The sequence below is a fragment of the Callithrix jacchus genome, chromosome X, assembly GCF_049354715.1.
Source record: "Callithrix jacchus isolate 240 chromosome X, calJac240_pri, whole genome shotgun sequence".
Taxonomy (NCBI): domain Eukaryota; kingdom Metazoa; phylum Chordata; class Mammalia; order Primates; family Cebidae; genus Callithrix; species Callithrix jacchus.
In genome coordinates this window covers 123,684,389-123,696,665 of record NC_133524.1, presented here as the reverse complement: position 1 = coordinate 123,696,665, position 12,277 = coordinate 123,684,389, and the positions used below count along the sequence as shown (strand labels likewise).

Here is a 12,277-nt window from a genome sequence, read left to right as displayed (position 1 = left end):
AAAGTCTCATCATTTCAAGTTTCAGTTTACTCCTAGTATCACTACGATCTATGAATACATGTCATGAATCGTGAGGTTGCTCTTTACTCTCTTCTCTCCCATAGACCTCTTAAGATGTCTTTCTCCCAGGAAAACCTTGGGTGCTATGTTGAGGTTACGTTCATGCACGGGATTTACAGCCAAAGGTGCCTGGGAGTCATACCTAGGAGCTTGATTTGGTAGGATCCCGAGAATCTTTAAATTAAATTATTACCTTAGGTGGTTCTCATAGGCCCAGTACCCAGGAGACTAAATCACGAAGAAAAGTGTGGGGAAAAGGAAGGAAACAAAGCAGAACCAGAAATCCCCCACCAGTCTAAGGGTTCGAGTCATTGTACCTGTTTGAACCCTAGAGCAATTTTGTACTCTAGTTAGTGCAGTAAGGTTCTTGCGCTGCTGTTATGAGATCAAAACACTCATCGGAAGGGAAAAACACTTGGGCACAGACATCACCGTTTTCTAAGGCCCTCTAAGCTCAGGGTTTTTGTTCCCAGTTGGAGCATGAGGAATCAGTACTTGTAATTTATTGTTGTGCATTTTTACCATTTTCCATCTCAGGGCTATATATAGCATCATTTTGCTACGGATCAAACACTGGAAACAGTTAACAGTTACCGATAAAATGAGCACCGAATAAATTACACATACAGAAGTACTACTTCTCATTAAGTTAATACGTATATAAATACATGGGATTTTATACGATTACAAGGATTTCAAGAAAAGTATGGAAGTAAAGACACCACATACTTCACACAACTTGAAGCATGGAATGAGAGGTAATGCAGTTGGAAGGAAAGGGTGCAACACAGTTTTAAAAAGGAAGGATTCTATTATAAATTTCGGCCTGGATGAGATAAGACCATTCACTTAAAAAAAAATAGATGTATAGTTTTCACATGTCTTTTCGTCTCCACTTTTAGAGTAATCGCATCGCTACCTAAGCACAGCCATGAAGCCTGTCAAGCCCTCTGGTCGCTATAAGTCAATTCTTTTCATTTTTACATTTATTTCAGAGAGTTGGCTTAATAGCAAACTACTTTGTACAGGTAACTTATCCAAACCACAAAGAAACAAGATAGTGGAAGAACACCTTCAAATTAAGCTACAAAAACATTACTGTCAATAGAGTATTACATGCTCAGGAAGAAGCCATTACAAGAAAGACGGTAATAACATAAGAGACATCTTTGAATAATAACTAAAAATACTTACCGTCAGCAGACTATTGCCACAGAAAGGTGTACAAGATTTTCTCAAGACACAGACATAACCCCAGAATCACCAAATAACATGTTAGAAAACATAATGAAGTTTCACAATGCTGAAAATGGGGGTAAATTTAAAAATGTTGATGGTATAAATTTATAGCAACAGAAATAGACACTAAATCTTCTGTACTACAAACATGGCCACAAATCGTGAATACTGGTTCGAATCGAAAATATTTAAATGTATTTGCATTATCCGGAAAGAAAAGTACTACTTCACCTTAGAATCTTTAAGTTGAAACCGAAGAAATTCTAACTGGAAAAACCTTTAAAATTAACAGAAATTCTTAACCCTTTCATTTCTTAATAATTTAAATGACTTAAATAATTGACTTAAGGCTTACATTAATTTAAACTCTGATTGTAAAAACCCTAAGCATTAAGTTAATGTTCAGATAATGTAAAGATCAAAAGACACTTTTAAATAGAAGGACACAAAAAGAGACATTGTAATGGATTTACATAAAAAAGTGAACGAAAACAAAACACTAGCTCTCAAGATAATGGGATACAGGTAAAACTGAAATCAGTAAGAAATGTATAGTCTTCAGTGGTTTATACGTAAGGAAAGACACGCTGCGTATACATATGCTAGGTGCCCAATTGCAGAATTTATAAAAGCAAACAGAATTAACGTAGACAAATAACCAGGAAGTGTAAAAGCAGGATGTGATAATGAGCTATCACAGAAAGATGAGGAGCATAAACAGAACAATGTGTCCCCTGTACAGACAGAATAAATGGACATACTAAAGAAATCATTGTAGACAGAAGCAACGAAAAGTATAAGAATTAGGAAAGAATAAATCCAACTGTCATTACTCACACATTACAGAATCATCTTCCAAAAACCTAAAGTAGGAACGAGAAAGATGACTGACTGGAAGCAGCTATGTCGTGTCGTTCTCACAGAGAAGTGACAGAGTGAGGAGTAAAGCTCTTTAAGTTGATCATCCAGGAGGGCACATCAGAATTAATTAAAGACACAATAGTAACGCGCAGAGAGCAGAGAGAAAAGAGGCAGGACAGCCTCCCACTGGGGCCGACATGGAACCAGCGGAGGTTTCCTACCATGGGGAAAAGGCAAACGAGCAAAAGTCCTTGGGGATCCTCCACCCTTCTGCCATGGACCTAAGCAACCTTGGGCACAAGAGATCCATCCTGACCCCCTATACCTCCAGACTAACACAGAGATTTGCCTCAAGCACCCATGAGGCTCCATGATCCTTGGATCCCCGAACACCCCAGCATTCACTGCTATAGCACTGCCGTGGAGGGAGGCCGGTCCCTCTCACGTGCCCTAAGGATAGAGTCTGCATCCACAGTGCTGAGGAGCAGACACACTGCAGACTGGCCTGGGACGCCGGTGCAGCCCCTCCACCTCTGCCCGAGTACTCCACGTGGTGGCAGCTCTGCAATTATCTGGGATGGAGCTCCCAGATGTAATCAGCATACCTTCTGTGATTGCCATTGTCAAGGTCCCTCCCTACCCTTTCTGTTCTCAGGCTGAGGAGGGAGCAAACACTCTAGAACTGTCGTGTGCCTCCAACATGCCATAGCTCTCGTACAGAAAGGTGGCCTTCCTATTTCCTTCATGAGTCCCTGCCCCGTCTGCTTCTCACCAAACACGGCCTTCAGGCTCGGAGCCACAGTGCAGCCGCCCCACCCCCAGCCAAACATTTTGATCAGCAGTGGCTCTTCTCAAATCTGGGGTGGAGTTCCCACGGGCCACTGGAGGTCCGTCTGCTACTGCCACCCCTGTCGTACCCGCTCTTGCTGTCTGCGGGTTGGGGAAAGAGCAGAGAGCCTGATTGCTTTCCTCGCACCTTCAGAATACTGAAGCCACGCTACAGAGAGGAGACTAGACTGTCTTCCCCGGAAGACTCGTCTTCACCTGTTCGTCACAAGGCAGGGCCCCCAGGCTTGGGCCTATATCACAGCCACTCTACTCCTGGATGATCACTTTGATCAGCCATGGCTCTTTGTTTCTCTGAGGTGGAGCCCCCTAAGACAACTGAGAGTCTCTCTGCCATTGCCACCACCATAGTCCCTGCCTCTTCTGTCCACCAGGTTGGAAGTTGCGGATGGAACACAAAGCCTGTGCTCACTCCACGGCTGCAGCGCACAGCTCCAGAGTGCTGAACTGAGGTTTCTGGCTCCCGATTGAGTGGGACCGGAGTCCACATACTCAGAGTACTGAGAGGGGACAGTCGCACAAGTTCATGGGCTGCTGTGGAAATACGGTAAGACGACCTCCACAGGGCCAGTACAGAGGGGTGTGACCTCTTTCCCTGACATGGCCTCTGCCCAAGGGAACACCGTAGGCTGGAACACCTTAACAAAATCTAATGCAGTGCCAGTAATTAGAGGGTCTTCCCCAAGGCCCAGGGATGGACCTGCTGAAGGGGTCTCCTTTCTTCTCACTCTACCACAGATAACTAGAAATTAAAGAACATACGGAAAAACAACATGGCTAAGAGCCCATTTACCAACCATTACTCTTAACCACCATCTTCTGTATCACAACCCAAATTCAAAGCAAGATAATTTTGCTAATATATCCCCCTGTGAAACCAAGGGCAATAATTCATCCACAAATCAAGATACTGCACAGAGGTTTGGCCCTCTGAGAACGTCCATCCATGATGCCAACTGTGTATACACTACTTGCGCCACCATTCAATGAACACCAAAGTTCCCTCCAAGTCAACAACAACAAAAAAAGCAACGTAACTCAGGCGATTCAAAACTACGGAACGTCCCCTTACCTTGAGACGAGTTCACTAGCTTCCTTGCAACGGTTCTTAACCTAGCAGAAATGGCAGTCATCTCATTGAGAGTCCGGATTGCAAGGATGCTCATAGAGATACAGGAGAAAGGTGAAATCCAATGCAAGGAATCTAGTAAAATGGTACAAGAATCAAAAAATGGAATAGCCATTTTAACAAAGAAGCAAACTGAACTTCTAGAGCTGAAACATTTACTGACAGCAATTTATACTTACAATCGGAAGTATTGATGGAAGAATAGACAAACATGACGAAATAATCTCAGCGCTTGAAGACTACTTATTCTAATCTACTCAGTCAGATAAAACTGAAGAAAGAATTATTTTAAGAACTGAACAAAACTTCTGAGATACAGAAGATCGTGGGTCAAGATGGCCAGGGAGCGCGACCTCTGTTCATTCGGTCTAAATAATCATAAGCTCGCCTGGCTCAGAGGACTGAAGTTTATACACCGAACTAAACTCTATTATAGGTGCAGTTAATTAGAAATCAAATGGCAACAGAAGGCCTAAGGTAAAGACCATCAGAGAGCACAGTAACAGTAACAGCAGGGAACACCTCGGGTTGGATGCAGAGCAGGCACTACTGCTCTGGTCCCTCACATGGCTTCTCAACGTGGAGACTGCACGAGGGTCTCTTATACAAAGATCTCTGAGAACGAAGGCGACCTCTGCTCACAAGATCCAGGAGGCTCTTTGCAGATGGGAGCTGGCAAAGAGAGAAAAGCCTTGCAGGGCAGAGGTCACGGAACACCTCAGGCTCTGCCTAGGCTCTCGTGATTTTAAGGGCTCTCTGTCCTCACTGCTTGGGAGGTAATATCCCCTTGATGCACTGGGTGTGGTCAGACCCGGTGGCTCCTCGTCTGCTATACTTCTGATGCAGCAGCACCCTGACAACAATCAGTGATAAACTCAGAGCACTGGTTCGGCACGTCTTAGAAGGATCTCAAGTGCTCTCTGCCCGGCTATCTCACCTACCCCTTCACCCTCCGCTTCCATGCCCACACGATCGATGAGACGATGCACAAAATTAAAGTGTTTGGAGCCCAGAGCCCAGGGCCAACCTGGTTCCCGTGCTTGCATTGGTCCCCTGGACCCAGGCTGTAATTCTACTCTTGTGAATCTGTAACTCATCTCCTCGATCCCTTGTCACCACTGGGAATAAGGGCACCCACGTATGGGGTTGGGCTGGCTCCCAACATAAGATTATGTGAAGAGACCCAGTCTGTGGCTCATTGGCATTACTGAGAAAGTAGGAGGAAGAACAAACAACTTGAAAAATATATTTAAGGACAGACTCTGTGAAAACTTCACTAGAGAATTTAACATGCATTTTTTAGTATGTGTGCGTGCAGATTTGTTCATAGTATCCTCTGAGGATCCTTTTGTAACGTCATTGGCAGTTATAATATCATCTTTGTCCTTTGTGATTATACTTGTTTCAAGCTTCTCCATTTACATCGGAGATGACATAACAACCCTATTCAAACGTGGGCAGAGAACATGAATAGATGCTTCTCAAAGGAAGACATACAAGCTGCCAACAAACATGTGAAAATGCTGAACATCACTATTCATCAGAGAAATGCAAATGAACACCCCACAGAGATACCATATTACACCAGTAAGAATAACTATTGTTAAAAATGTCAAAAACGACATATGCTTCCATGCACGTGGAGAAAACGAAATGTTCGTACACTACTGGTGGGAACGTAAGCTACTTCACTCACTCTGAGAAACACTATGTAGATACGACAAAGAACTAAGACCAGAACTACCATTTGATCCAGCAATCCTGCAACTGGGTATCTAAGCAGTGGAAAAGGATTCGCTATATAGAAAAGACATCTGCGCTTACATGTTCATCACTGCACTGTTTACCATAGCAAAGTTATGGAACCAACTTATGAGTCTACAAACAGTTAGTTAGTAAAAGAAAATGTGGTATACATACACCATGGAATACGATGTAGCCACACAGGAGAATCAAGTCATGTCTCTTCCAGCAACAGGGATGGAGCTGAAGGCCATCACCCAAAGAAAATTAACATAAAAGCAGAATATCAAATGCACATGTTCTCACTTATAAGTAGAAGCTAAACAAATAAAACACATGGACATAAAGAGGGACCAAAAATATTCTGGAGACGCCAAAGGGATGAGAGTGGGAAAACAGGGAAAGATAAAATATAACCTAATGAATACAATGTCCAATGCTTAATTAATGGGTACTCTAGAATCCCAACTCCCACCATTATGCATGCAATACCTATGCATCAATTAAGCACATGTATGCCTCCCGGAATCGAAGATAAAATTTAAAGCCAAAAAAGAAATAAACACAAAAACAATTCGAATTTTTAAAAAAAGACTTAGAAATAACGAATTAACAAAACTAGTATACAAGTTTCGGGAAACGATAATATTGCTTGAAGAAACTAAAGTAATATGTACGTGAATGGCAAAATAATATCACCTGTTCACAGATTGGAAGAGTTGACATTCTTAAGATGGTAACATTCCGCAAGTTGACCTAGTGATTCAAGGCAATGTCTGGCAAAATTCCACGCGACATTTGGGTAGGAATTGGCAAGTGGATCCTGAAATGCATATTGAATCGCAGGGGACCCAAAATGGCCGAAACAATCTTGCAAAGGAAGCAGAAATAACTACTCAAACTTCGTAACTACAACATCTATTACGGAGTAAGAGAAATCAATGCAGCGTGCTACCGGCATGACGACAGACATATAGATCAATGGAATAGAGCAGTGAGTCCAAAAATAAACCCAGGTGTCTGTCTATGGTCAACTGTTGCTTGAAAAGGGTACTAGCCATTCTGCGAGGGAGAAATTATTATCTTCCACAAATGGTGCTAGAACAACTGGACAGGACTGCAGTCAAAAAGATGAAGTAGAAAACATAATGTACACCAAAAATAAAAATTAGAAGAAACTAATTAGTACTTAAAAGTTTACAATATTTAAAAGAAAACAAAAAGATGAATTTAATCTTAAATTTTACAGTGAATGCTGAGATGTGACACAAAATACAAACGACAAATGACAAGACTGAGAAACTTGACTACTTTAAAGTTTTAAAGCTCTGTAATTTCAGGAACACTAACAAGAAAGTGAAAAGACAAGACAAGCATAGAAGAGCATGTATGCACATAATGTATCTGATAAACACTAGACTCTTGAATGTGTAAAGAGCAGTCATAATGAAATACTCAAAAGACAACCTAAGGAATAAAAAGCAAAGGGTCTGCATAGACATTTCCCCACGAAGAGATTAGAATGGCCAATAAGCACATAAAAAAGATTCTCAACATGGATACTTAAAGCTGTAGATCAAGACCACGATAAGATAACGTTTTACACACACTAGAATGCCTAGAATCTTCAAGTCAGATAACAGAATTTAGAAGCATGTGGAGAAGTAGGAACTTTCCTACAGTGGCTGTGGGAATGTAAGGGGTCACCACCACATGGGAACAAAGAACTTACATAAATTAAAGTCAAATGGTTTAACATGGGGTTGTCATAAGACTCAGCAATTCTATTCCTAAATATAGATCTAAAAATAAGTGGCCACCGAATTCCAGGCAAAAGCATGTAGAATAGTGTTTCTCGCAGCTCTGTAGGTATGATTGGACTTCTTTGGCTTTGTATCTGAGTAGGGAGTACTAGTGGCTCAGAGGCCCCGCCCCCGTGATGCTCAAGAGGCCCCACCCCTGTGATGCTCAAGAGGCCCCACCCCTGTGATGCTCAAGAGACCCCGCCCCTCTGAGTCTCAGGGGGGACAATTGTTGCCTTGGCTGGATTGTGACATGGAGGGCAATCACCCTTCATGTTGCCTCAGCAGGCCCTGGGACTACAGAAAGGAGACAAGATTCAGAGGTTGAGGATGGGTTCTCCTTGTGGACTGAAGGCAGCCCACTAGTTCTACCTGGGTGATAACCTGAGAACTTCGGAACCCTGCAGCTTAAGAAATCCTAAAGGTGCCTGTCATCTCACCAAGTGACGTAAGTGTTCTTTCTTGATCTGGGGGCAGTCCAGAAGAGCATGCCGCAGACATGTTTAATCCACACGTATTAGATGTTCCTGCTGTAATTTTGGACAACGGTTCAGGACTCTGCAAAGCAGGCCTGTCTGGAGAGCTTGGGCCCCGCCATGTCACGAACTCTGTCTTGGGATATCCTAAATTCAACAAGCCTTCAGCAAGACCCAATCAGAAGTACTTAGTGGGGCGAGAAGCCCTGTTCAAGTATGAGGCCTTATGTTTGCACTACCCCGTCCAGCGTGGACTGGTAAGAGGATGGGATGACATGGAGGCACTCTGGAAACATCTCTTTGAGTGGGAGCTGCGAGTAAACCCCAGCCAACAGCCTTTCCTTGTGACCGAGCCCTCTTTGAACCCTAGAGCAATTCGAGAAGAGGTTGCAGAAATCATGTTCGAGAAGTTCAGGGTGCCTGCTTTTTACCTGTCTAACCATGCAGTGGCAGCGCTCTATGCCTCTGCCTGTGTCACAGGCCTGGTGGTGGACAGCGGTGATGGGGTCACTTGCGCTGTCCCCGTCTATGAGGGTTACTCCCTGCCTCACGCAGTCACCAAACTCTATGTGGCAGGGAGGGACATCACAGAGCACCTCACCCGGCTCCTCTTGGCTAGCGGGTGTAACTTCCCTTGCGTCCTTAACAAGGCCGTGGTGAATAGCATCAAAGAGAAGCTGTGCTACATCGCCTTTGAGCCAGAGGAAGAGCTACGCAACTGTCGGGGAAAGGTCCTGGGGGCATACAGACTGCCAGATGGACATGTCATCGGCTTCGGGAATGAGCTGCACCAAGTGCCTGAGGTTCTTTTTGCACCTGACCGGCTGGGCATCCACAGCCCGGGACTCTCAAAAATGGTCTCCAGCAGCATCATGAAGTGTGACGCTGACATCCAGAAGAACCTTTTTGCAGACATTGTGCTCTGCGGGGGCACCACTCTCTTCCCTGGGCTGGAGGAAAGGCTCATGAAAGAATTGGAGCAGCTGGCTTCCAAGGGGACTCCCATCAAGATCACGGCTCCTCCTGACAGGTGCTTCTCTGCGTGGATTGGTGCATCCATCATGACCTCTATGAGCAGTTTCAGGCCCAGGTGGGTCACCTCTGTGGAGTTCAAGGAGTATGGGACATCTGTGGTTCAAAGAAAGTGCTTTTAAAGATCCTTGAGCAGAGGGGACATCTTGAAGTGCCAGATTAGAGGAGTCCCAGTGGGAGGTGGCATTTTCTTCTGGGCTTCAGCCTGATGCTCAATAAAAGTCTCATCATTTCAAGTTTCAGTTTACTCCTAGTATCACTACGATCTATGAATACATGTCATGAATCGTGAGGTTGCTCTTTACTCTCTTCTCTCCCATAGACCTCTTAAGATGTCTTTCTCCCAGGAAAACCTTGGGTGCTATGTTGAGGTTACGTTCATGCACGGGATTTACAGCCAAAGGTGCCTGGGAGTCATACCTAGGAGCTTGATTTGGTAGGATCCCGAGAATCTTTAAATTAAATTATTACCTTAGGTGGTTCTCATAGGCCCAGTACCCAGGAGACTAAATCACGAAGAAAAGTGTGGGGAAAAGGAAGGAAACAAAGCAGAATCAGAAATCCCCCACCAGTCTAAGGGTTCGAGTCATTGTACCTGTTTGAACCCTAGAGCAATTTTGTACTCTAGTTAGTGCAGTAAGGTTCTTGCGCTGCTGTTATGAGATCAAAACACTCATCGGAAGGGAAAAACACTTGGGCACAGACATCACCGTTTTCTAAGGCCCTCTAAGCTCAGGGTTTTTGTTCCCAGTTGGAGCATGAGGAATCAGTACTTGTAATTTATTGTTGTGCATTTTTACCATTTTCCATCTCAGGGCTATATATAGCATCATTTTGCTACGGATCAAACACTGGAAACAGTTAACAGTTACCGATAAAATGAGCACCGAATAAATTACACATACAGAAGTACTACTTCTCATTAAGTTAATACGTATATAAATACATGGGATTTTATACGATTACAAGGATTTCAAGAAAAGTATGGAAGTAAAGACACCACATACTTCACACAACTTGAAGCATGGAATGAGAGGTAATGCAGTTGGAAGGAAAGGGTGCAACACAGTTTTAAAAAGGAAGGATTCTATTATAAATTTCGGCCTGGATGAGATAAGACCATTCACTTAAAAAAAAATAGATGTATAGTTTTCACATGTCTTTTCGTCTCCACTTTTAGAGTAATCGCATCGCTACCTAAGCACAGCCATGAAGCCTGTCAAGCCCTCTGGTCGCTATAAGTCAATTCTTTTCATTTTTACATTTATTTCAGAGAGTTGGCTTAATAGCAAACTACTTTGTACAGGTAACTTATCCAAACCACAAAGAAACAAGATAGTGGAAGAACACCTTCAAATTAAGCTACAAAAACATTACTGTCAATAGAGTATTACATGCTCAGGAAGAAGCCATTACAAGAAAGACGGTAATAACATAAGAGACATCTTTGAATAATAACTAAAAATACTTACCGTCAGCAGACTATTGCCACAGAAAGGTGTACAAGATTTTCTCAAGACACAGACATAACCCCAGAATCACCAAATAACATGTTAGAAAACATAATGAAGTTTCACAATGCTGAAAATGGGGGTAAATTTAAAAATGTTGATGGTATAAATTTATAGCAACAGAAATAGACACTAAATCTTCTGTACTACAAACATGGCCACAAATCGTGAATACTGGTTCGAATCGAAAATATTTAAATGTATTTGCATTATCCGGAAAGAAAAGTACTACTTCACCTTAGAATCTTTAAGTTGAAACCGAAGAAATTCTAACTGGAAAAACCTTTAAAATTAACAGAAATTCTTAACCCTTTCATTTCTTAATAATTTAAATGACTTAAATAATTGACTTAAGGCTTACATTAATTTAAACTCTGATTGTAAAAACCCTAAGCATTAAGTTAATGTTCAGATAATGTAAAGATCAAAAGACACTTTTAAATAGAAGGACACAAAAAGAGACATTGTAATGGATTTACATAAAAAAGTGAACGAAAACAAAACACTAGCTCTCAAGATAATGGGATACAGGTAAAACTGAAATCAGTAAGAAATGTATAGTCTTCAGTGGTTTATACGTAAGGAAAGACACGCTGCGTATACATATGCTAGGTGCCCAATTGCAGAATTTATAAAAGCAAACAGAATTAACGTAGACAAATAACCAGGAAGTGTAAAAGCAGGATGTGATAATGAGCTATCACAGAAAGATGAGGAGCATAAACAGAACAATGTGTCCCCTGTACAGACAGAATAAATGGACATACTAAAGAAATCATTGTAGACAGAAGCAACGAAAAGTATAAGAATTAGGAAAGAATAAATCCAACTGTCATTACTCACACATTACAGAATCATCTTCCAAAAACCTAAAGTAGGAACGAGAAAGATGACTGACTGGAAGCAGCTATGTCGTGTCGTTCTCACAGAGAAGTGACAGAGTGAGGAGTAAAGCTCTTTAAGTTGATCATCCAGGAGGGCACATCAGAATTAATTAAAGACACAATAGTAACGCGCAGAGAGCAGAGAGAAAAGAGGCAGGACAGCCTCCCACTGGGGCCGACATGGAACCAGCGGAGGTTTCCTACCATGGGGAAAAGGCAAACGAGCAAAAGTCCTTGGGGATCCTCCACCCTTCTGCCATGGACCTAAGCAACCTTGGGCACAAGAGATCCATCCTGACCCCCTATACCTCCAGACTAACACAGAGATTTGCCTCAAGCACCCATGAGGCTCCATGATCCTTGGATCCCCGAACACCCCAGCATTCACTGCTATAGCACTGCCGTGGAGGGAGGCCGGTCCCTCTCACGTGCCCTAAGGATAGAGTCTGCATCCACAGTGCTGAGGAGCAGACACACTGCAGACTGGCCTGGGACGCCGGTGCAGCCCCTCCACCTCTGCCCGAGTACTCCACGTGGTGGCAGCTCTGCAATTATCTGGGATGGAGCTCCCAGATGTAATCAGCATACCTTCTGTGATTGCCATTGTCAAGGTCCCTCCCTACCCTTTCTGTTCTCAGGCTGAGGAGGGAGCAAACACTCTAGAACTGTCGTGTGCCTCCAACATGCCATAGCT

At 43.0% G+C, this 12,277-nt stretch overlaps 1 protein-coding gene across 1 annotated transcript; it reads left to right on the top strand.

Moving 5' to 3' along the window:
- The first annotated feature begins 7,981 nt into the window (after window positions 1-7,981).
- On the top strand, window positions 7,982-9,406 carry LOC100411174 (actin-related protein T1-like). The gene has a single exon (XM_002763244.5). It carries the CDS (start codon window positions 8,180-8,182, stop codon window positions 9,308-9,310), a length of 1,131 nt encoding a protein of 376 aa, XP_002763290.1. The 5' UTR covers window positions 7,982-8,179; the 3' UTR covers window positions 9,311-9,406.
- The last annotated feature ends 2,871 nt before the right edge of the window (window positions 9,407-12,277 follow it).

Bases quoted from the DNA above. Each gene is read 5' to 3' on its own strand.
- LOC100411174 (XM_002763244.5), top strand. From the start codon at position 8,180: ATGTTTAATCCACACGTATTAGATGTTCCTGCTGTAATTTTGGACAAC.